General features: G+C 37.0%; 1 protein-coding gene across 2 annotated transcripts in view; it reads left to right on the top strand.

The window, feature by feature from the left end:
• Positions 1-25,447, top strand: part of LOC105259442 (hemicentin-2) — a 92,525-nt gene extending 67,078 nt beyond the window's left edge. For both annotated transcript variants that reach the window (XM_025412958.1, XM_011271372.3), the window contains exons 6-13: positions 1,842-1,993; positions 5,209-5,484; positions 5,764-5,923; positions 8,783-9,117; positions 10,910-11,276; positions 21,076-21,324; positions 22,783-23,063; positions 24,201-25,447. In XM_025412958.1, coding sequence (XP_025268743.1) covers positions 1,842-1,993; positions 5,209-5,484; positions 5,764-5,923; positions 8,783-9,117; positions 10,910-11,276; positions 21,076-21,324; positions 22,783-23,063; positions 24,201-24,341 — 1,961 coding nt within the window. In that variant the 3' untranslated portion in view covers positions 24,342-25,447. The remainder of the gene's footprint in view (positions 1-1,841; positions 1,994-5,208; positions 5,485-5,763; positions 5,924-8,782; positions 9,118-10,909; positions 11,277-21,075; positions 21,325-22,782; positions 23,064-24,200) is intronic.
• The last annotated feature ends 749 nt before the right edge of the window (positions 25,448-26,196 follow it).

The raw sequence follows: 26,196 nt of genomic DNA, 5'->3' as shown, positions 1-26,196 counted from the left end.
AATATGGATATCAAATAATGGATATCGAATAATCGCGACAAACATATTAATATATATGTAAGCTTGTGAGAACAGAATAACCTCGTACATAATTCCAGAATTGGATTTTTTCATATTTAATATACACATATGATACAATCATTCGTTATAATTATCATTGATTAAATAATTGTTAATTAATAATTGTTGATTAATTATCACTAAAGTCAAGGATGAATCTATGTGAAGAGCAATGATACTTGAGACTTGGCGACATTTATTGTTCGAGCACTTGTCAACATTCCTAATATGCCAATTTCCAAAATAATGTATCATGTATATATAACCTTGTACATAATTGCAGAATTGGATTTTTTCATATTTAATATACACATATGATACAATCATTCGTTATAATTATGATTAAATAATTGTGATTAATTATCACTAAAGTCAAGGATGAATCTATGTAAAGAGCAATGATACTTGGCGACATTTATTGTTCGAGCACTTGTCAACATTCCTAATATGCTAATTTCCAAAATAATGTATCACTTTTCTTTTTAGGTTAAATTCATGAGTTTCTTAGATCAATACAATCGTAGCATTTAAATATAAAAATATTGAATCAAATTTCTAAATCACCGTCGTATGAAATATAGGTCGGAGAGAGAATAAAATTGGTATTGGAAACAGATATTGGTCATCTACGGAAGAGAGAGAGATAGAAAGAAAGAGAAAATAAAATTGCATTTTAGTATTGAGACTTTAATTCTATCAGAAAACGTATTATTCCGTATCGTTTTAGTATCAAGATCGTTGGAACTATTTCGAATACAGCGGATCGCAGATGTTCCACCGAAAGTTGATTTTAAAATAATAACCAGTAAATACAAAAAGAGTTGGTGATTGAGGAATCAAATGCGGAAAAATAACTGTGAACGAGTTATATGTGATTGAGTTTTGCGTAATAAGAACAGAATATTCTACAAGCGTACAATATATCAATAATAAAAAATAAAAGAAGAATTATAAGAGCAACTTGTGCTGTTTCAAATGGTATTTTTCGAAAATCTCTTTTGATAATCATAAACGACACAAGATATGATATGATTCTCTCTCTTTTGTGACTTTGAGAATTAAATAACTAAAATTTACCATCGTATCGCGCGAAGAACAAGGTTTTAACTGTCGGCTGAGCAACGATCCTCTTTAATTCCTTTTATAATTCACGAAGCGAATATGGTAGTTCAGCTTATCGGGCAACGAAATTTCGGAATGATTTTGCGAATACGTTTCTCCGTAGCTTTCTATAGAATTAGCACTTCGGTATCGTTATTCCGACTGTTTAATCTTATTTCGGGATTTTTCCCAGTACAAAACTGAGCACGAATGCTTTTGTAGCAATAGAAATTGTTTTCGCGATTTCACCAGGGAACTTTGAAAGTAACGATTCGCGCATAAAGTTGATTAAATTAATGTCCGGCATCACGGAAACTTGACTATACACCGTACTTACTAATATAACTTTATGTTTGCAACGGGCAGCCTTTTTAAATAACACAATAGGGAGAGAACGGAAAACAATAAAAATGGAGATTATAAAAAACGCATTTCTCATGTTATAAAGACAATGCAAGAATATCTATTTATTTTTTGCGAAAGAAAAACACATCATTATAGATAATAAATGAATAACTTGTAGCACGTAAATAACTCTTTCATCGAGACATGCGCTTTTCTCCTTGTTTAATATTGCGATATTTCGTTGTTCTTAAATTAACGAGATTAAAAGAAAATATTGCATAGTTCTGCATAGTTTATAAATATATACAAACTCATATTATATTTTATTGTTACAGTAAAGCCGTTGGTAGTTCAAATCTTGACGAAGGAAGCGCGAGTTTCAGCCGACAAAAATTACGACGTCGAGTGTCGTACGAGCGGGTCACGGCCAGAAGCAGTGATCACATGGTGGAAAGCAAACAAGCCCATCAAGAAGATGGCTCAAGCCGTAAGTCTAACATATATATTGCTTGTGTAAATTATCTCCTACGCGGTAAAATTGCTATGAAAAACTGAGATAGTGATCGCTCTAAAAAAGAATACGCACTACATTACTACTTAAATGCAAAAGGGGAAAAAATACATTATTTTTTTAATAAAAAAGTTTTCTAGGATTCAGTTTGAGGATGTTAAATGTCAACACTTGGTTTGTAACTTTTTAGCGAGCAAAGCAAATTTATAAAGCTCTTATAAAATGACGCATATAAAATTAAAAGTGAATAAATTCGAGTATCATTCTTTTTTCGCTTTATTTTCTTTCTCTCAAGTAGTTCAAAATTATTTTCTTTAATATATTAATTTTTGCTGCAAACTTTAATCAGATCAACCTAGTGATGATATAAAATAGATTGCTACTATAAAAAATTGAAATATGAAAAAATTAAAATACGTATATTTTTATGAGCGAATTAGGGATGTTATCTGATTGAAAAATCGACAAAAATAGTCGTGTGTGAGAGATTATAGATTGAATATAAATTCACGATTCGTCTGTCGAGTATTCGAGTTCGAAAAGTTGCGCCGAGTGTTTTTATCGAGGTATATTGTCGATGTGAGTATTCGTATCGTTAAAAGTCCCGAAAACGGTTAGCATCGGAAACGTCGGTGAAATGCACTACACAATTCGGAGGAAAATTTTTAAAATCGACGTCTCGTAACTTGCCGCAGTTTACGACGATTCTCGTGCGGAAGTTAGGAGTGCAGTTATTTCGTTTTTCTTGCGGGCGACTTTTCGCGCGTCCTCCTTTTTCGTTCGTACATTCGTTCATCCTCAATCCCCGACACCTTCTTTCGCAGTGAGAGAGTATGAAAGTTCGCGATCCAGTGGATCTTTACTTGATAAACTTTTTCAAGGTTTAACTTTCTTTTCCCATTTTTGAGACACGTGGCACGTAGAGGTCCGTCCATCGTCTGTACCACGAAATGTTTCAGTAATGCTTGGGAACGTTAAATTTTTAAAATATCTCTCCAGATGTGTGTAACTGTTCCCTTCTTATCTCAAGAAGCGACTTAGTCGCTAACTACTTCGTCATCGTATATACTCCACGAGTTTTTCATCCCTTCATAAAAATGTATCAAATATTGATTGCATTGTGCCATTTTAAATTACGATTGTACCAATCATAAATTCATTGAAATACATTGTACCTCTTATTATCCCTTCTGAATTAATGTATCATACATATTGCGAGTCAGTTATCGGAGTTTAACAATTTAAATGTTAAATAAAATACTCATTGGTATATTATACTCAATTGAATGATACATTTGCAATGCATCTCACATTTTCATGATGTTACAATGTTTAAGATAATTGTGTGCAGATATTAAAACAACATGTAGGTCAACATCATAGTTGCGGTTGGTTTCACAATAATAAACAGATAGTTGATAATTTAACTATTTACATACTGATATACATAACTGTAGCGTAATATGAGACATGATATATTCGCGGGAAAAAATACAATTTCTCGTTACACACGATTCTTAACAACTTGACGATAAAATCATTCATATATGTCGCGTTTTATTTTATTTAAAATATGGATAGCATACACGTCCATTAAAATAGTTTAAAATTTTAACCATTTCCATTGTATGTAGGTACCATACATGCGCTGCATAAAACGCTAATTTCACGTATGTAAAAACGCATTAAATAGCTTCACTGATGAAAGTATTCAACATTTTCGCATATCAGAATTTTACGATGACAGAGCGACATTACTGTTTTATGCTTATTCCATATATTTTTACTACGCCATTATTTTAGTCGTGATCGAAAATGTTTGAAGTACTTGTGACGGTCATTACCGCATGCGACATTGAGATATTTTATAAAAAAATTGTATTACGATTTTTTTCCTCTTCGATAAAAATAAATTTATTTGGTGAGAAGTTTTTTCCGCATGTTCTCAATCCTAGATAAGTTTTAAAAAGAATATTCTCACGCACTATGCAAATATGATGAAAATAGAAAAATGCATTTTTTTTTATCTTTAGATAAAATGATTAATACGTTGTGATAATAAAAGATTGATATTCGTCTTTTGCGAATTCCCTGTTTCTTGCTGTATACGTTTGTGTTTCCTCAAATTCTTGCTTTTCGCAGAAGCATCGAAAAATAGGATGTTATTTGCATTTATTCGCGCAAAATTGTTTAAGTGAAATCTTTTTTTCGTCACGCGAGTGAGTTTTCACGCGAGAGTTCTCTTAGAAACCGGAACTAGAAAATATACCGTGCTGGTAACATTCGACCAACGTATGCGAACAGTGTGATCGTAACGTCACTCCACGTACGATCTACCTCTGTACGATATATGGATGTGTTGGACTGTCCAGAGGGTTTTATCGGGAAATTCGATCGCGTCGCACACCGAGATACACTGAAAGTGCAACGCAGCGAAGCTTACAAAAAAATGCAGGAGAGATAGAAAAAGCGAAAAAGAAAGAGAGAGAGAGAGAGAAAAGGAGGGGGAGGGGGGCAGCAACGCCACATTCATCCTGACGAACCATTACTTCCATTCATCGTATTCGCGATACTGATGCGGATACGTGGCTTTTCCGATATATATGCCCGATAGTGCTATCATTAAAATGACATCGTGAAAGCGGGGGGGGGGACACAGGCGGTGATGGAGAGAGGAAAGCGTCAGCGATGTGACCCGCGTGTCCTGGTCCCTTCATCCTCCATTTCCCGTCGTTGCTCTAAGCATCATAAATCTTGAAAAACCGTTAATCCCCGGCGCTCTTTTATTTCGGCATCACTTCGGTCTAACAGCTTCCAACGATGTTAAATTAATATTAGCAGCGAACGCGCGTGACGTCCTGTGAAAAATGAAACGGCTCTTTTAACGCCGGAAATGAGAAATATTCAAATTACGCTTACGAATCGCGCAAAGATAACAGAGTCTGTTAATGTGCTAATTAGTTTGTGCGATTAGGGTCGCGTGCGCAATTACGTTAATCGCGCAAGCTTTAAATTTCTAATGGGTATATAAAATATATGCGTGCTTAGAAATGATTACGTGCAGAAACAGTGATACCTCGGTGACCGATTTATTCGGATAAAATAATCATAGTCGATGCATATATTCGTGTATCAGCTAGATTCAGATCGAAATAATTGATTCCCAAATCAATATGCATCTTTAATTACAGTATTCGCTCGAGAACAATCAAAGTTTGAGTATCCTCAGCTTTGTGCCAACTATAGAAGACGACGGTAAATATTTGACATGCCGCGCGGAAAATCCTGCTATATCTGACAGCGCGTTGGAGGATAAGTGGCGGCTTGACGTACAATACCAGCCCGTGGTCAACTTAAAAATGGGCGAAACGCTAAATCCGGACGACATCAAAGAAGGCGACGACGTGTACTTCGAGTGCATAGTGCGGGCGAATCCGAAGGTGTACAAGCTTGCCTGGTTTAAGGACGTAAGTAACACACTCTCGCGCATCTATCATGATACTCGAAGAAATATCCCCCGGTATATTTGCCATTTTGTCGTACCCGTATTCTGCTCTTTCGTCGGTTTATGCAAATTTAATTACTTTTCCATTAGATAATTCGCGCGTAGCTCACCATTTCGCGCAGTTTTTCACTACGCAGTTTCCATTAATGCGCGAGCACTTTCAGATTACATTATAATTGCAATTAAGGTACCATCTTATACTCGTACTCTATCACAATGTCAAATTTGCGCTTGTTCACAGGGTAAAGAATTAAAGAATAATAGTACGGCGGGCGTGGTCCTCAGCGATCACTCTCTGGTCCTTCAAAAATTGACACGCTACTCCGCCGGCGATTACACCTGTCTTGCGGCGAACAGCGAGGGGAAGACCGCCAGCAATTCAGTGTCTCTTCAGATAATGTGTAAGTCGCATGCAGTTACATTTGTATAATTAATAAGCGAATTATCACGAAAATTGGCCCGAGTAAACAATATCGCTCTAATAGCATTAGAGCATACGTTTCTCATAACGCGGCATCGATTTCCCAATTTCCCTCTCGCAGCTACGATCCCTCGATAATTACTTAATCGATGGTAAGCAACTCCGCAGTGTGAACAGAGGCAAGCACAGGGAGGCGTTTGTCGAACGCACGAGAAACGAACTCGACGGTTAAACCCGGGGGGATGGGACGGGAAAAGGAGGGAGGATAAAGGGGCGCAAACGGGAGGAGCACGGGAGATAGGGTGTATAGTTTTCTGTGAAACACGGAACGCGGGTTATTCTATTAGAATGGTCGGTGCCCCTGGTGCCATGGGGTGCCTGGCGTATCTGCATCTTGTAAATGACCTAAGAGGGAAGGAAGGACTGCAATGCATATTCAGTGTATGTAAAGCGTAGCTGAATATTCATGTGTGGGTGAACGCAGACTGGCAATGTGCTAAGCTAGGCCAGAGTAGATGTACGGCGGGGCGCACGTAACTCAAGGAGATCGCGAAATCCGTCCCCGATATTTTAAATCCGTCACGTTGCCAGCCGATGACGTCAATCTCTCGCGTTCGCGCGGGACTTTGAACAATCCGCGATAGCGTCGCAATATATGTATGTCACGTACAGTATTACGAAATCGCCAACCGTGTCATGAGACGCGACAGATTTTCCTTCGCTTATTCGAGATGCATTCGAGATATTTTTATATCACTTTCGTGTAACTTGATCTCGATCGCACGTCAATTGCTCGATAAATTTGTGACTTAATTGTAGTGTCAAGATGCTTTTTTTATCAATAATATTTTAGTACAGATGCTCTCTTTCTGCACTTTGAGGAAAAAATTCTTATATAAAACTCTTATATAAAACTCTAATAAATTAAAAAAAAATTTATAATGTAATTTAAAAAGGATATAGTTTAAGAAAAATGAGATGCTTTCTGCATTTATTTTGTACGAGGATGTATATGAGTAAGATTTGTGGATTCCGTTTTAGGCAATTAACTACTTACAATGTAAATCGTGTAAATAGAATTTATAATACGCTTCCTGGCCAATATTTGATTCACAAATTTAGAAATTTGCTAGTATCAATTATTATACATATGGATTAGAATATATTTAAATATTGATTATTCTAAATCTCTAGTGAATCTCTAGTGATAGATATAGGTATACCTAAAACTCTATATTTAAAATTTTTGATGTCTTTATTAGCTTTATTTATTGATGCATCCTTTTCGGATTATTTCATTTCAGGTTATTTCAGTTTATTTCTAAAATACCAATAGGATTAATAGAACGGAGCATTGATTGCTGCTAGTATTAATTATTATACATATGGATTAGAATATATTTAAATATTGATTATTCTAAATCTCTAGTGAATCGTAAATTTACATGTTCTCTATTTTAACAATAGATAAATATAGGTATACCTAAAATTTAATATTTAAAATTTTTGATGTCTTTATTTGTTGATGTATCCTTTTTGAATTATTTCTTTTCAGGCTATTTCAGTTTATTTTTAAAATACCAATAGGATTAATAGAACGGAGCAATGATTGCTGCTTACTGAATAATTAACGAACACACACGATTCGACTTCCTAGTCTTTCCAACATTTATTATGAAACACCTAATTTGTTTTTGTTAGAATGGAAAAAAGAAGGAAAGGCAGCCGTTGAATGTTTTACAAGCGAGACAGACTTTGACTCGACGAATTTGTCTGCTTATCTTGGAGAAATTGCGAAATTATTCAAGTTGTACTTTTCTTAGAAACACCAGCGTAAAAATATAATATTATTCCTCACATTTCTCTAAATCGTTCAAGTTAATGACAGTAAATTTTCATAAAAATAGAAGATAAAGGAAATAGTAGGATGGCTGTGAAAGGAATATTTGAATCAAATAAACGACCACATTTCAGATGGTTTATAAAATATACCGCGAAATATATCAAGAAAGCATCTTGCAACCCTTCGCGACGCTATTTTCGCTTTAGAATGTCTCGTAAAAGACAAGAAAAAGAAATCAACTTGATTTCTCGTAGAAACGGTGAACTTGGAAAACGATTATATTCCAAAGTATACGTATATATAAGATATCTTCCGTCAGAGTAAACAGACGTATCCATCCGAGTGATATAGCGTAACTCCGCTGCAGCATCTCCCCAACTTCTCATCTTCGCAATTAATTTAGTACCGCATAGACTGTATCAAATTGCAACCAGACAGTCTCTCTATCCGTGATTCCCAGCCTTCGGTCGTAAATCATCACTCCAGCCGTGTGGGACTTCCGCATGTCATAGCCTATCGCAAATACCGATGTCAAGGGAATTTCCTATTAGACTATCGATCGACCGTTGCAGCGAGCTGAACGTTACCGAGCTGCTTCTTCTTCCGTTTGACACCCGCGGATCTCGTTGGGATATCGAGGGCGCGCGCGAGCATCAATACCACCGGTATACAATGTACACCGGAACGTCGAATATCCATTTAAATCGCCGCTAGTATTATTTCACGACAAGAACAGAATGTTGATTGATTTACGGTTGTACGTACGGCTGGGCGCAACGCTGGGAAACATAAATTAATCAGAATCGCTTTTTATGCTTATCATCGGACAATGAAATTTCTCGAGGCAGAAGAACGTAGAGACCTGCATACACTTTGTTATACATTAATCTTGACAAGCGAGCCATAAATCATTCCTATATACTTCAAACTTTGCGTTACTCTATCGTTATTCGTGGGGAGGCCACCGTTGGTAAAGCACGACGACTTTGTTTGCAGATGCTCCAGTCTGCAAGGAGGGCAAGAGCGAAGTGGTGGTAGGCGCTTTGAAGCAGGAAACTGTGTCGTTAGTGTGCTCCGTCGAGAGCCATCCGGCACCGGTGACTTTTCATTGGACATTCAATAATTCCGGCGAGCTCGTCGAGGTATCGCACTCACGTTATTCTCACGTATCGGCCCCTGGCACGCCATCCGTCGCGGACAACCTGAGAGAGTACCAACAGTTTCACGGGTCCAGACTCAACTATACACCAGTCACGGAAATGGATTACGGTACCGTGGCATGCTGGGCGAGCAACCAGGTTGGCAAGCAACGAACACCTTGCCTCTTTCAGGCAAGTACTTTTCCGCCTGTGCCTTTTCGCTTCTCTACGTACGCGACTTCCGACGTGTGATTCAGAATTTGCTGAGAAAGCTCTTAGCTTTTTAATACGCACGTACGAATGCATGCGAATGGTCGTGATAAATGCTTTTATTGAAATATATATATAAGATAATTTTTCTCTATTTTTATATCATGATTATGTAGATTTTTTTGATCAATTTCAAGTCGATCTAATAAAACTCTCCATGCATTAATCATTTCTGCAAAAATCAACGGTTAAAAAGGAGAATTTTTTTGCAAAATAAAATGCACTTCGCGAGGCAGATAGGATCAAGTCGTATTCTTGATTTAAGTTCAAATGAATTTCAATAGACGTTTAAAATTTATGATACTTAATTGCGAAGGGAAAGAAATATATTGTTGAAATTTTTACGAAATGATGTGCAGTTAAATGATAAGCAGTTTCATTATATATATATGTAAGAAAAAATCATTGTCAATTTGTCATTAAAATTATCAAATCTTATTCTGACAATTTGTTATTAAAATTTGATGTGAGACATTTTTGTACATTCTATAAATCTTTTAACAAAAAATTCAATTCTGTTTTTGAGTTATTTTCTTCTTTATTTTATTTTCTTTTCCCTTTATTTCTGTAAAATTTATAGAACATGTCACATCATCTAATTGAAAGCAGAATACGTCATATCGTTGTACAGAATAGATTTCTAAATTTATTGAAAGAGATTGCTTTGGTTTATTTTCATCTGTTATAGAAGATTTTCAATCATACATATATAGATTCGACATTTTCAACATTTTGTGAATTTATATAAATATATATATTTATATATATTATAGTTTTAGAGCCATAAAAAGTTCATATTTTATGAAGTTTTTTTACGCGACGAAAGTAATACATTTTTTTAACAATACATATTTATAACATCTTATGAATAAGTAATATTTCATTTTTCATTAAATATATTTCCGAGCGTTCTATAAAAATGTCTTGCATGTGAGGATTTTTATCTCCGGACATTATTTTATTCTACGCAAAAAAAATTGTATATTCTTGTTAGATTACTTAACATGCTATAAGAGAAAAATTCTATTCGTGATCGCGAGAGATGATTTTACCCGTTTCATCGTAACATCGAAATTTATTTCAATCTGATATCAAGAGGTTTCCTTGATTGATGGGATTGAAACACGGAGCTCTCTCGATCATTGCTCCGGTTACGATTCTTAGCCATGCCAATCTGATAGTTAACCATCCTCATATTGCACTCTTCAAATATTCCGGTATTTATACGACGTCATGTTGCCAGCTATTTCCTTCATACATTTTACACATTGTGTATCCTGGCATCACCATGCTCCATACATTTTCATTTCGATCGATCGACAATATCTACAAAGAATGCAGGGGGTTGCCTTCTTTGATGATACAAACTGTGTTCGTATTTGTCGTGCATATGAGAATCTTTGAACGTATGTAAAGTCGTTTGCCGCTACTGTAGAAAAAATCGATTGTTCTTCTATAAGACTATAATAGAAGAATGCATGATGTATAATATAACTGTTCAACTATTTTCTTAAATTTTATATGCAATTACGCGCGATACATATATATACGATGTAATATAATATAAATATAATAATTAAAAATTATACTAAAAAATTTCTATTCGAAATTTGAGCTTTTTCTTATGCAGTAAACTTTGTTTTGCTTGTAACAAAGAATATATTATTCGACTAATGCAAATATATTTTATCTCGGGCTTGTGTGCTTGTTTCAGGTCATAGCTGCGGGTCGTCCGTATCCTCTTCACAATTGCAGCGCCACGGAAATGTCGGCGCCCCTGGATATGGAAGAGCTCGGTGCGAAATCAGGAACAGGACTGGTAGTCCGATGCCTGGAGGGCTACGACGGCGGTCTTCCGATATACAGTTATCAGCTCGAAGTCGTGGCTGATGAGGACGAAGGTCCGATTCTGCTAAATAAAACCGTTCCGGCAGATCCCAACGGGCCGACTTTCGAAGTTGCAGGATTAACGACAGGAAGAAGCTATCGACTTTTTCTCTACGCGATTAATGCGAAGGGAAGGAGCGAGCCTTTCATTCTCGAGCCGGTAACCCTGAAGGGTGTTGCTATGTACACGACTGGTGAGTACATTTGCCTGCCTAAAAATATTTTATTAATGAAATTTGAAAATATTTTCACGAATTTTAAAACTTTATTGTCTTATTCTTTTTCTTTCTATAATATGTATGACAAGAAACTTGGGATATTATTATATATTATCGATTAAACAAATTAATTTCATGAATTTCAATCAATATTGATTGCAAGAGACGAGAAATTTAAGTTTCAAATATTGAAAACTGTTTAAAACTTTGATAACTCTACGAATATAATTATTTATTGCATTATGTTGGTTCAGAATTCGAAAAAAAATTACGCAAGGTTTTTTTATTAATAATAATGATTATTCTCTTATTACGTAAGTAGAAAAAAGAGTGATTTTAAGATGGAACGTTTTACTCGAGCAAATTACAAGCACAACTTGAACAATTTGTAAAGTTGGCTGAAGAAATCAATAGCAATATAAATTTTGCTTAATAATTTTTATATTACATTTTTCATGATATATATATGCTCTTGGCTATATTTAAATTTTTTTATATTAAAAAGATATTCGCGCTTAAAAAGATATTGTCCCTCGTTCGAGAAAAAACTTATGGCTTGTTAATTGTCTTCTTCTACATTTTGCACAAAACGCGGGCTTACACATTTTTTACAGGAATAAAAAGATCTCTCGTTAATAGCGGGGAATGAAAGAGTTGCATTCGTCAGCCGAACCGGTTTCCTTTCTCAACTTCCTACATTTACGCGTCGATCGTTGGTTGCTGCAACAATAACAGTCACGCTACGTTTTTTTTTCGTCGGGTACCGAGCGGACTGAAAAACCGAACGGACGTGCTCTCTGAAAAATGACGCGGACCGGCCGGAAAAAAGCGCTGAATTTCGCTTTTGACGGTCCATTAGCGAGCGTTCGGACGTAGCGCGCGCGTATAACGCCTATTATACCCCTGATAGACGTCGCAAGGACGGCGGATATGATCGTAATTTCACAAATACTGCGAGCGGACGCGCCAGTATTGCAATTAGTCGGTTAACCGCCCCCGTAGTCTCCTCATCGTAGTCTCCGCGACAGGCTCACACTGCGGTCAGCGGATGTTGTGAGCCGGTATCGAGATAGGTGAAAGCGGGGAGGTGAATTCTATCGGCGAATGGAGGTGGGAGTGACTGCTGCCAGTAGCTAGAGCTTGTAATGCTGAACGCAGCACAACGCAACCGCAGGTATCGGACTCTGCGGACCTTGCAATTAACAAAACAGATTACTCTCAATCAACGAACACCTATACCCTGCTTCGGTGAACGCGACGTGACAGTTTCACTGGCTTTCTGCAACTCTCCATGCGATTCCATGGGGAAATAGCAAACAGCGTGCGTTCTGCATTGATACGCATTGAATTGAATTACAATTAAACTTCTTACTTTGTGATGTGTCTATGAATTGGAGAGACTCAAAGATAATAAATGAACAAAGCAAATTTATTTAATCAAAAAGAGAGAGAGAAAGAAATTTGCAAAAAATTGATTTTTATAAAATCAAAAATCATTTAAACGATTCACATGTGAGAAGATTTCAGTGCGTAAGAAAATAAAAAATTAATGTTGCTTGTTTCATTGGAAATACAAATTTTTGCTAATAAATTGCTAATAAACTCGTAATTAAACTCGAAAAATTATCCCCTATGTAATCTTGTACGATGGATCAAATTTATTTTATCGATTAATTGAAACTGTTAGATTGAAAAAACACATATCAAAGAGCAGATAAATATACTTATTAGGGGAAATGGCTATTCGTTGTCAATAAAGTCTTTCTGCTTTCATGTAGCTGCAAAGGGGAAACGTTCCTTGACGCCTCGGTATATTTTCCTGTAATATTGGTAACGTTAAACCACGTTGCAAACTTGAAAGGCATCAACTCAAAGAACTCATCGTCTGAGCGCCTGTTCGTGCTGTCGCTTGTCGACACGAAAAAGCCAAAACGCAAGAACGTAATCGCCGTCTTGATCGATGTGCTACAGACTGCATTACATACCAAAAATTGCTGGAAGGTTGGCGTGCTCGAATTTAGCTGCAACGATCGGAAACTAACTTCCGCTCCTTTAATATGCGAAAGCAAAAGGTTGTTTCTCGCGCTCATGTTTCGGGGAATATTTCGAGAACGAATTTTACTTACAGTAAATCCAACAAATTCTACACTAGCGCGAACGAAGCCAATGCGTGTGAAACGATGGTGGACCATAACGTTTGCGCAGGCATCACGATTGACAACGCTTTGATCATTCCTTTTCCCATTCATAGCGGATGTTTGATTATAATAGACTCTATCCGTCCCGACAACGTAATAGAAAGTCATTGGTAACACACGATCGCGGGTCAACACGAGGTTAATTCAGTTTACCACCGATTTCCAACGCCGCCAACCACATACCAGTCCGCCACCCTCGCATCTCTCTCCGCGCCATCCCCTCATCATCACCGTCGTCGTCGTCGTCCTTCACCGCCGAGCCCGACCCTCCTTATTCTCGGCCTCCTTCCTTCCTTCCTTCCTTCCTTCTTCGCTAATTCCGACACGCCTGACTTTGCACACTACCTCTCTGTGTGCGAGGGTGGCGAGGTGCAAATATTGATTTGACGACCGTAACCGCGCGGCGCTGATTTGCCCGAATGGCGACCCCGTCTACAAACCATCGAAGCCAATTTGCGGGCTCTCTTTGTATTGTTCCCGTCTAGTATTGTCCTATAAAGCGCCGCAGGGGTCCGTTTGCGACAGAAGGCACTGCCAGTCTTTGTACTCCGTTTTTTAACGTCTGCGTTTGCTTATTTTGATCCCTCCCAGACCAATACTCTGCTTTATTGTTTGGTAGCGTTTTCTCATGTAACTATGAATATAAATTAATATAAATAAATAATTCTTCAATAAACGTCGCTCTTCTGAAAATTTTTTTTACAAAAATATTAGAAGAGAATTGTTTTACTAACGTTGTATGAATCATACAAAAATTTGATATTAGAACAGAGAAATTATGTCATTTGTATTTTGCGGAGAATGGGAGTGGATCTCCCCACTTTGCATTTCTCACTTATTACATTCCGCAACAAATGCTACCCTCCTCCTTCGTTCCAACAAATCGTTGGGGCTCGCGGGGAGAGATTTTCCATGAAATGTTTTTGCGTATCTAACCGGTATCTCTTGTAAGAAAAACAAAAACCTAACCGGTTACGAGCGAACGCTAGTCGGCAACGATACCGACACCCCAAGAAGAAGATATGATTCAAGTCGAGAAGTTTCTCTCGCCACTGCGGGGGAGTGAGAAAAACGGTAACTCGACACGGCACGCCACGATGGCGCAAGAAAACGAACAAGAGGGGTAAAAGCGGGTAAGGCAAGCCGGCACTGCTAAGACAAGTAGGAAGAAAATTGTAGCAGATTCTTTTGCGCCCTCTATTTCGTAATCTTTCATTGAACGTGCACAGGCTGATCCATTAGGAAAATTAAACGAATGGCGAATATTCCTGCTCGCCCACGCGAGGACGTGTCCTCGACTTGAACACGACAGACGCGATCTGCGGCGGCTCTGTGAAAAATAAAAAAAATCGAAAGACCTCTTTCTCTCGTCGCTACCTTTCTCGAACGCTAATGTCGTAGAAGAGACAGCGATGGGAAGAGAAAGGCGGATGAGAAACAGGAGACAGAAACGAGATATGGAGAATGAAAAGAGAACATAACGGGAGAGGATACTTGGTTGCTAGGGGCGATACGAGAATATTCTTGTTGGAAACTCCATTCGCATATATAAGTCGCCTAACTATCTAAAAAGGATTATCAGAATTAATCCTAAAAGTTTCGTATCGAACGAAGGGATGCGATAAATACCGCAATAAGAATTTATGCGGGGTATTAGATATTACAAGTTGCGCGTTCGCCCTCGTTTGTATTCAACACCAAGACTTTTAAACGTAGACATCGTCTTAGAGGAAAGTGAACGTAATTATCCGTAAAAAAAAAAGATAATACTCGTAACAGGCTCGGTTTACATTGACCTAAAGGAAGGGAAACGAGCGTATTTCGAAAACTAGATTCTTTTCACGAATCGATCGAGGGGGAGATTCCGGCTTAAGGTTTTCAAGGTCTTCCGAAAGTTCCTTCAGCATTCTCGTCATAGAATCGCTTGTTTGGCCCCGAGGTTACCACGTGGACGGTCTTAGAATGCAATTCTTTGGAAATTGCTCTCAGACTTCCATGGGATTGCTTCGATTTGGAACGAATTACTTCATCCGTCTCGAAAAGCGGCTCACTCGCCATTCTTTTTCAGATCGCGGAGAACTTGCTCCGCGAAATTCCCGCTTTCAAACTCCGTTCCCGCAAAGGCAGCCTGATTTTCTCGCTTGTCTCGCTCCGTTACCGCAGTTTTATTCTCGAGTACGCGAATGATGAGGAGGAAAGAGGAAACCAATCGATAGGAAGAGGTTCCAAGTGGTTCGATTTATCGCGTTATGATTGACATTGTTTTCACACGCGCAACAGGCCGTACATCTTCGGAGGACACGACGCGATCCAACAGCAAGATAAACGGGAACGTCAATATTAACTCTTTTTCCCACCCGCTGCAGTGGACTGAGATACGTCGATGCTTATATAGCGGATTGCTGACGGGCGATATTTCAAAGCTACGAGGATGTTGTTTCCGCGAGCGTGTTTGAAAAATTTGATAGTACGCGTAATGTATTTTACAATGCAACTGTATACTTTTCCTTCGTTTCTGAACGTGCTCAATCTCGGTAAAACTCCCGAAAAATAATATCTTTTTTTTTAGCCACAAAAAAGAATTTTATTAATTATCTTTTTCTAAAGAAACAATTTTCGATGAAAGCATTTTTTCATGATAATCAAATTATTTTCATTAAGCTCGTTAAAAAGCGAAAGAAAAAACAATATCGAAGTGCTAGAGAGAGTTATGGTATAAATTTATAAAATATATATATATTTCCTCTTTCTCTTTATACGCTGGTATTTTAACGCTATCCTGAAAATTTTATTTTAAACTGATGTCATACTCGCGCAAGAATTTTAAGAGGAGCCCTTTATCAACAAGAGAGGGGACAGTTCTTTGCACCGCGTCAGATGTCAACTAATAATACCTGAATTCAACGCGCTGCGAGAGTTTGCTTTCTCTGGCAGTCTGCTGACAGATTTTTTGAATGACCGGTAGCACACTGTTCCTTAACACGGGCATACATAACAACGTCGAGTGGCTCAAAGAATTCCCCCCTTGACGCCGTTCTCTGGCGTCGTCGAGTTCGCTCCTGCCTTATTTACGCAGGTAAGACAAAGTGCACAGTCAACACGACGCGCGACAAAAGAGCGGCTTGAGTGCATTAAAATCCTGTTTAAGGCAAACAATTGCGCGCGCGTACTCCCTCTCCCTTTAATCCTTCAACCGTGTGACGCGAGTTATTATAATAATTACGCCAAGTCTTACGAGGAAACCGACGAATATTTTTTTCCATAAAGCTTCAGAGGGTACTTCTTGCCTCGGTCGTTTTCATTATCAATCTCCTTCTCTCTCGTGACTTATATTTTACTCGAATAAACGTTCTCCGATCCAACATCTCTAATAGCGTTGGAATCTTTTTATTCAAACGTAAGAAAGCTGTTATCTCTGTCATAATGTGCCGCATAAAAATACAAACTGCAACTCTAGCGCTGCTCGACGTCCCCGTTTTCCTCCTTCTTTCTCCCAGCATTATATCCACTTTTACAATTTTCCGTCGCGATCGGGCAACTGTATCCCTGTAAATGCATCGGCGCGGCCCTGCAATTTCACACTGGAAAAAGTTTAATTACTCCCGGTGCCGGGGACATATCCTGGTGTAAACATACTGTCCGCGCGTCGGTTGTACAAGCGGGAGACAGGCAGCTCTGCTCTCGACTAAATTCTTTCATGAAGGCAGGGCAGCAAAGCCGAGACGTAATGTCCGCATTCACTTGGTCGCCGGATGTCATTCCGCTTATTTTCTCTCTCTCTCTCTCTCTCTCTCCCCTCCTCTCTCTGTCTCTTTCTTTTTCTCTTTCTCTCTCTTCTTTCATTTTTTTTTTACTTTCACAGTCCGCGAGACGGAGTTTAAATTGGTCCGCTTTCCGCCGGCAATCAAAGTCTAATCAAACTTTAACGAGTATCACGAATGCTCCCTAGGTACCTGTCAAGCCGAGAATTTCAGCTACCTTTTGTCTTCTGCAAAACTGCGGATAACAATGGATTTACGATCCTTTTAAAAATTTCAACGACACTGATGGTGGCCGATTTAAGGAGCGATACATCGGGATTACACCGGCCGCTTCTTTTTGTCGGTCTTCCTTACATGCGCGACCGGTTTGCGCGAATTTTACTGGCTCATCTCGATCAATGATTCGATGGTTTTCTCTTTTCGTTTAATTGGATTGTCTAATTGGCTTCGAATTATAATTATCGCATATTAATCGAACCGTCTGGTTTCTAACCGAGAAACGTTCGACTCTTCAGATTTTATTGATCGACATTTTCTTAGAGCAATGTATAATCTCCTATTTCTTATTAACAAACTTCGACCATGTTTTCACGGGGTGGAATTTTATGTATTAATGCCATGCGTCTTAAACGTCTTTTTCTAGCGAGCTCTTAAGAAGCGCCTCTCTTGAATAGATCCTTTCGCTCACTAACATTTGCATAATGGACCTTTGCCGAGAATTTATTCGCTCGCAATTTACGCAACGCTTTTGATAAATATATATCGTCGAGATTGTTAATTCCAAAAACCAATTTATTCCAACAAACAATTGGAATTCGAATTTAGAATGCACTAATATTACGTGTAATGTATATTATCCGTTTCAATTTAACCGTATGCATAGTAGTGCGATGTTGAATGCAAAATAAACCGCGCGTGAATGCACCATCGTGTATAATTATACCGAAAATTTAAAATGCTAAAAAAGATGCGGAAATGGTTGTTTTTATCCTTGTATTTTTTTCAATTATTTTAATGTAGTTTTGTAATTCGCGTGGAAACCAAATATCTTAAAAACATCTTCTCGTTAATGATTTGAGATTTTTTTGCCGTAATACGCAATATTCACGCGAAACACCCGTTAACCGAGCCCAAAATATGTAAAATATAATTTGCTCGAAAAGAAGCATTAATTTAACAAGCAGATGCCGTGTGGTGACACAGAAACACATATTATTTCCTTTTTAAATATAATTCCATTACTATTATGAAATTACTTTCAAGAATAAATTGGTTTTATACAGTAATATTATAATTATACAGATCTGGACGAGATCTTTTGACCTAATAATATATACAGTATAAATTTATAGATCGATAAATTATAAGAAAAATGCATTTTTTTTGCTATGATTAATTATTGTATATTGTAAATTTGTCAAGAATTTTTTTATACTCTTGAACGTCTAAATCTTAGTTATTTTTTATTATATACTAACTTAATAAATTACAAAAGTTTACGTAATACTTATGTTCATATCTAAAATATTTCAATAATCCATAATTAATGGGCGCAATTTACTCGCGATATTAGGGTAATCATGTTGAAAAAAAATATATTTATTGCTGCCTTATGCTAATTGCAAACAACAAGCCAGAAACATCAGAGTTATAGCCTGCACTTGTAGTCTAGGAGCGATCTCGTTTACACTATTTCATTTCTTTGAGATCTTGAATGGGTCGCGGTCGATTTTAAAGCGCTAAACGAGCTTTACAAAGCGCATCACTGTCTTTTCATATTTTTAACTAAGCTGGAAGCTCCTCGCTTCAGAAATTACCGCTCGTTTGAGCTTTAGTTATCGCATGTAATGTAATAACAGATTATAGAACTTGTATTCATAATATTCGCCATTATTAATACAGCTATTGCACCAATATATAATGACAATAGTGCATTTTGATAATACATGAATCCGATTATATTAATTATAATTTCGTAATATTTCATCTCCCAGTATTGCGCATTGTAATAGATCGAGCCGTATTTTACTGTAAAGGCATGTATGTATTATATTTAAAATGCTCGTACAGAGTACATGGTTTCGGCTGAAGGAAACTCGAATGAAACGGTTGGTGATAAGTACACGTGAGGGAATACGAGGAAATGCAGTGTCAAGAGGACATGGTCGCCACAAATGCCCATAGTGTCCCACATATGTCCGGACGAGCCAGTTTATATTTACATGCGACATTCACGAGCCTATTCGTAACAATAACCTAGATAGAAAATAGACTTCAGCACTTATACTTATAAGAAACTATTAAAAAGTGTCTCTGTAGATGTTAATTGATATAATTATATTCTCTCTTTATGAAACTTATTAGAAACGCAATCCATATGCATGCAAATAGATACTTGCACACGCACCTGCACACGTAAAAAATGCATATTAATAGGGCCTAGGTGTTCATATATATTGCAAATATAACAGGAATGCATATTTATACGGAGGGATCGAGTTATAATGATAGACATGCCTACGTTAATTATTGTCGCGCTTATTAAACCAGGCGCTTGATATTGATGACGCGTGTCTCTTTGAAAGTAGGGAGATTATAAAAAGAGGGAATGCACAAAGGAATATTATTTATGTTATTTCATGAAATGTTTTTCCAAACAGAAGAATCATGAATACATAGATAGTTCCTTAATTGTACCCTTGTTTATTTGAAAACGAAATAATAGACAGTTATGTTGTAATTACTATGCAGTTATTGCTAAAAGTTGGTCTTAATAAAGAGAATAAATACGGAATTAACGTAATTGTGAATAGATTGAGGAAATATTGTTCAAAACATTGATAAAAAAAGAATGAAAAAGTTACGCGTGTAATCACAGTTGGAACATAAACTGAGCTTTTATGCGATCAAAGTGCAGGGTATTATGATGTTGTGACATTGCGTAATATTCCCTCGGAGATGCAATCCAATGAAACTGTAGCGGCAGAGAAAAAAGATTGGAGATATAATTTTAATCAAGTTTGTCTTATACAATAAACAAATGCGAAATTGAGTTTGTCGGCACAACAAATTATCGCGTCGAACAGCAGTTACAATCTTTTTTCCAAGCGCGGTTCAAGCTCTAACGATCGCACCCAGCCTGCGAGCGGCATTATCACAAAGAGTGGGAGGGATGGAGGAAGGGAAGGGGGTTTAGCTCTTGCAATCAGGCCACTTTCAGAACAACGCTTTGCGATATATACCAAGGCAGTGTACTCGTTCAACGATCTCTTTTCGATCTACAGCTGTAGGTAGAACTAGTCTTTGTGCAGGGCGTTGTCACGCGTCGATAATAGGGAAATATTGAATCGCTTCCTTTCTCGTACCTTCGTTTATCGAGACAAAGAGAAAGGCCACAATAGTACGCCTGGAAAAATCACTTCCGAGTATGCCGGAACGTACAAAACATTTATTACAATCCTCGATTTCTGTTCACGAATTTGCAGCAGCAGCTGCCTCGGATACAATCCGGGAGGGAGGGGGAGGTAATTGGAAAATACGGAAAACCAATCCTTAATTCGTATCGTCGTTCCCCTTAATTCGTATCGCCGTTCTCCTTCATTCGATACGCGAAAAAGCGAGTGATGAAAGGAAAGTTGCTTGTAACGCTTCCTTCTCAAGAGTTGCCAAGTTCTACTCCGTGTTGGACAGAATGTAGGATTCGAGAAAAAAGGGGTGGGAGTCTCGAGTTGTTATATCACGAGGAACGAAGAGGGAGGAAGGAAGATCGATAAAAGTTCCAGTTGATCGAGCATTTTGCATCGACTGTCGTGGCAGGCAACACCGACGCATCGATGCTGAATCCGTTGTTGCTGGGCTTGGCAGCCATGGCGACCCTTTTGGCCCTGGCCGTTGCTGGAATCCTGGCGGCGCTCTACCGGAAGCACTCCACCGGTCGACCCGGAAGTCCAAAGCACGCTCCCATCGTATGCGAGCCGCCTAATGCAGGTGCAACCACCCCAGTGCACCCTCAGACCAAGCAGGCGGTCGATGACATCGATCCGGACATCATACCGAACGAGTATGGTGAGTCTGTCGATAACCCAATCATTAGAAGAGAATTTATTTATGTGTGCATATTCATAAATTATTTTTTCGATGTAATATAATATATATAATTCAGTCATATCACATATGCATTATTTTTATAAATCGTGAATTTTATAAAAAAATCGGGAAGCTACAAGATAAAAGAGATATAAAAAGGAAAAGAGGGAGAGTACTATAAAAATAATTTTAATTTTTGAGAAATACGTAAAATAAATATAATATAAAAATTATCATTAATAAATTCTCTTACAAACTTTTATTATGAAATGTATTATTGCATATCTTTTATTTGAAATTTATATCATGCAAGATAAAAGTATATCTCCTATTAGTTTACTTACAGGTATTGCTAGATATGTATAATATAATAAATTTCTTAATCATATTCCTTTCAAAAGCCAAAATCGTTAAATAACAAGTTGACGTAGAGTTGAGTAAAGCCTGATAAATCATGTAGAAAATTGTGCGACAGCGATAACGTGTTCAATATTAAATGAGTTTAAGTTTATTATTGCTTGCCTTTAAGTAAGAGAAAGTATATGTATGTTTAAATATGTATGTATGTTTTCCGATTTTCAATACATCCCTATTACGACATTAATTACTCTTGTATATTAGATATTATACGGAATTAGATATTACGGCATTAATTTCTTGTATATTACGTGTTTAATTTATGTATTTATATAAATATAATATTATTAAGTTATTGGTAGAATTTATAGTAATAATATAAAAATATAGTATCAATATTTAATTCCTTTTATAAATTATTACTTCGTTTTTAGAGTGCATATGTAAAATTGTGTAACAGAGTAATAATAATCCAATGGAGCTTTTTGTATAATTAAAATTGCAGTAACTACAAATTAAGCCCTGTGCAAAATATTCTCGAACGAGATAGAAAAGTGTGCACGATTGAAAAAACACATCATATACACATATTTTAAATCTGCGTGAACATAATAAACCTCTAACATTATTTTCCAAGAGTATGATAACAAACACGTAATGTTAGTTTTTACTTATATAGCAAGTCCGTGAAACAAACTTCTCATTTAAATTCATTTCAGCGCGATGTTACTTTTTCCATAAAAATACATTTCCATTTGCGATATTAATACGCGAACTGCGTCGGCGGGTGAGCTCCGCGAATAATGATAATGTCGAGAAAACGAGGTTGGATTGAGATGCTTAAAAATCGAGATATTTCTCATAAAATTCGCGTTTCGTAATGAAAATTTCATCGATGGCGTAGCGCAAATCCTCGCCTTTCTCGACGTGATAAAAAATACGACACGAATCAATCCCGAGACTCATGGTTGTCGCTTTTACAAGCGATAGTATTTACAAAGTAACCGTGTCTTTCTTGATTTAATCGACTAAGCGGCTTAGTCGCTCGTTTCTGCATGGCTTCCGTAAATCTGTCCCCAGAAAGAAGACCTTTAACGTATACGCCCGTCTATAAGACACCACCACAACGAAGAAAGAAAGATCGCGCCACCGATGAGAACGCTTCACCGGAGAAAAGGCCGATCGTCCAACATAGTCTGGACTTGCCTCCGGATCCGATGTTGACCGACTGTCTGCCAACGCCCACCCTAAATTATCCGCAAAATCATGTGCCTCAGCAAAGCACTTACAATCATCCGCCCACGATGGCTGATTTCAAACAGATGGCCATGGATGCCTACAATCAGCGTAACAACCAAAACGTATGTAATTATGTTTACAATTTGTTTCCTAATTAATATGAAGACTAATTTCCTTTCCCGCGAAGAAATTAGAGTGAGCTGCTTTTTATTTTTATAAATATAATATAATATTTTTATATTATATTATAATTAATTAATTATATTATATATAATTAATTATATCATATATTTTATTATAATATTTTTGTAAATAAAATCCAATTATGTGTTTATAAGTTTAGCAAGAGAATATATGTCCTAACAAATATAATTGTTATTTGATAATGAAAACTTGATATAACGGTATTTATTATTTAATATTTCTATAAAATTATAAACTCCTTCGTTGAGTTTCAGAAAATAAGCAAACGATGCAAAATTAAAAATAAGGAATTAAAAATAGATGAAATTATAGTCGAACATATCAAATAAGCTCTACGATTTTATAATACTTGATTCGCGATTTTCACGTTCCCATCGAAATATTGCCTCGTCTATACTTTCGTAAAGCTAAATTAGAGGGATCGTTTTAAATATTAGAAGCTTGAAGCGGAGCGATGGGAAGTTAGTCGCGGGAAGGAATCGGTTGCTTCAATATGCGGCAGTCTCCCACTTTAACTTTTCCGGTTTAGCAGAGCCTTGAGTTATCTGCGCTTTCGTAAGTTTAATTACGTCGAAGTTTTCTCGATAATTCGACGAGGCCAGCCTCGATGCACGTAACTCGTCTCGTATTCGACTTCCGCTCTTCTTCGTAAGCGATCGCTTTCTATTTAGGTGCCTGAATAATTATAACATATTAAACAAATGCGAGAAGGAAAAAATTAATCAACAATTTTCTCATCGAAGTGTTAAATTACATCAAAATTACGTCAAAAATAATGTTGCTAATTAACATTTATTAAAATTTTTATCAGATAACTATAAATGTATAAATAAATAAATAAATAAAATTGAAATGAGACAAAACAGAAAGACCATAAAATGCTCAGTATTGCTCTTAGGCTAAATATTCATAAATTATCTATTCCACATAAATATACATTAATATTGCAATTTTTATACGTCTAAATAAAAATTGTGCAGCGTGTACATGTATCCCTTTCATTATTAATCAATACAATAAGTCTGATAAATATCGGACGTGCTTTTTCCTTTCAGGTATATTATAGTCTTCAGAGGACGAGCAAAGGTCTTTCGATGCCGCAAAGGCCCGTTTCATCGTCGGTCTCCGCGCAAGGCAAATTCCATCAACCGGAAGTGGTAACACGCTCGAATCGGATACAAGAGAGCTGTATATAAGTTCGGAGGAATTCCCTTTGCGGGATCGACCTCGTGAGCTTCTAAGACGCCGACGATTATATTTACACGCGTAAATGTAAAGCGTTATAGAAATCCACCCACGTGGATTCACACGACGCGAACGCGAAATCTATCTTCCCATAGTTGGTACGCGAGTTACAAACTACTCCGCGAAATACACTTAACGTTTAGCAAACAAAACAGGAAAAAGAAATTGGTGTGCAGTCGTTCTCGATCGTATTGACCGGAAATGCGATCTCCTGACGAGATTACATCGATGCCGATCCTACGGACGGTATAATCTACGTTTTCATAATTTTACTTTGAAAAACGAGATAAACGACATTAGCGAAACAGAGGGAGTACCCATACATGTCCAGAATTATTTCTTTACTGCCATATACTGAGGTATAAACGGTATATCGTAACGTACAAAGAGTCTAACCCCTAAGTAGTTAACGTCAATAACAAGAAGAAAGAGATATGAGGCTGGGTCAAAGTGAGCTGAGGGAAAATTTCAATGGTGATTTATATTTTATTCATACTTCCGGTTTCCAAGTCGCGCACAAAACAGCATCTTTTTATATGTATTTCACATACTAATTCTTTTGAAACTTTTACAATTTACAAGCTACTTTCGGATTTCCCTGACAGTCTTATAAAATAAGACGATTAAGAAGAGTATCCGAACAAAGCTTATATTCTCCAGCCTTATTCTCAAAATACTAACAATATTAATGTGATCGTATTCGAAGCTCATCAATGCTCATGTTTTCTTACGCAAAATTTTTATAACGACCCAAAGAAAAATATACTCATTCGAAGGACTTCGCCGAAACTCGAGAAGATCTTCTCTTAAGGAGCGACGTCTTCGTTCCCGATCACTGACGCGATATACGAATGTGGGTTTAACTGTTTATATGAAACTAGTTTTTGTACAAAGATCTATTGTAAATAGACACGAGCCTGGCCCTAGAGTTATAGTCACTAATGTCCAAATTTCAATCCGTTACACGTTAAGCCGAGGAATGTCCGATCGCGTAAGATAAAACTCGATGGCATACGAATACGAATAAAGAGAATACGTTTCATCTGTTTTACACAAATGAGGTCTTTCATTTATTTTGTCTTTTTACTTGACCTTTCATTATTCCTTTTCATTAAAATTGAATAATATTAATGGCAAAATTTCTACGGTAAGTAAGACGAATTTATTTGTGCAATGTATATACTTCTGTTACACTTATATTATACAGCCTCTCGTACTATCGCATTCATTTTAAAAGAGTTTCTCTATATTCAATGTACGATAGTATATATTACGCAATGTATATCTAATACGAAATGTAATTATATTGCTCGATGCACGTATCTTGATTTATGTTTCAATCAATTTTGCCATCAAAATATTGAATCTTTTTTATGAACAAATATTTATTATCTAAATTACTTATACTATTTCCAGAGAGTATGCAATCGTAAACATTATACAAGATATTTAAAGATACATTTTATTTACATTTTTATTTCTCAGGTAAGTAGACACACTTTTTTTTAATATGCCAGCAAATGCGAGTAAATGAAAATGGATGCATTTAATAACGGCAGAAAATACAAACGTTTAATGTCAGTTTCGGTATGCCGAGTGCGTCGACATCGTGGGGATCTGCAAAGGGAATAGCGATATATTTCACAAAAAGAAAATTGCCACAGGCGAGACATATCGCACCATTTCCTCGAGATAAACGCGCTGCGAGATGGCTGAAGTACTTTAAGGAAAACAGATCGTCGCGCCTCTCCATTAGCTTCGAAGAGAGCTGCAAAAGCATCCTGACAGCCGGGAGAGCATCCTATT

Source organism: Camponotus floridanus, unplaced genomic scaffold, assembly GCF_003227725.1.
Source record: "Camponotus floridanus strain SB8 unplaced genomic scaffold, Cflo_v7.5 scaffold6, whole genome shotgun sequence".
Taxonomy (NCBI): Eukaryota; Metazoa; Arthropoda; class Insecta; order Hymenoptera; family Formicidae; genus Camponotus; species Camponotus floridanus.
Note: the sequence above shows the minus strand (reverse complement) of the source record. Positions and strands in the feature narration are given on the sequence as shown.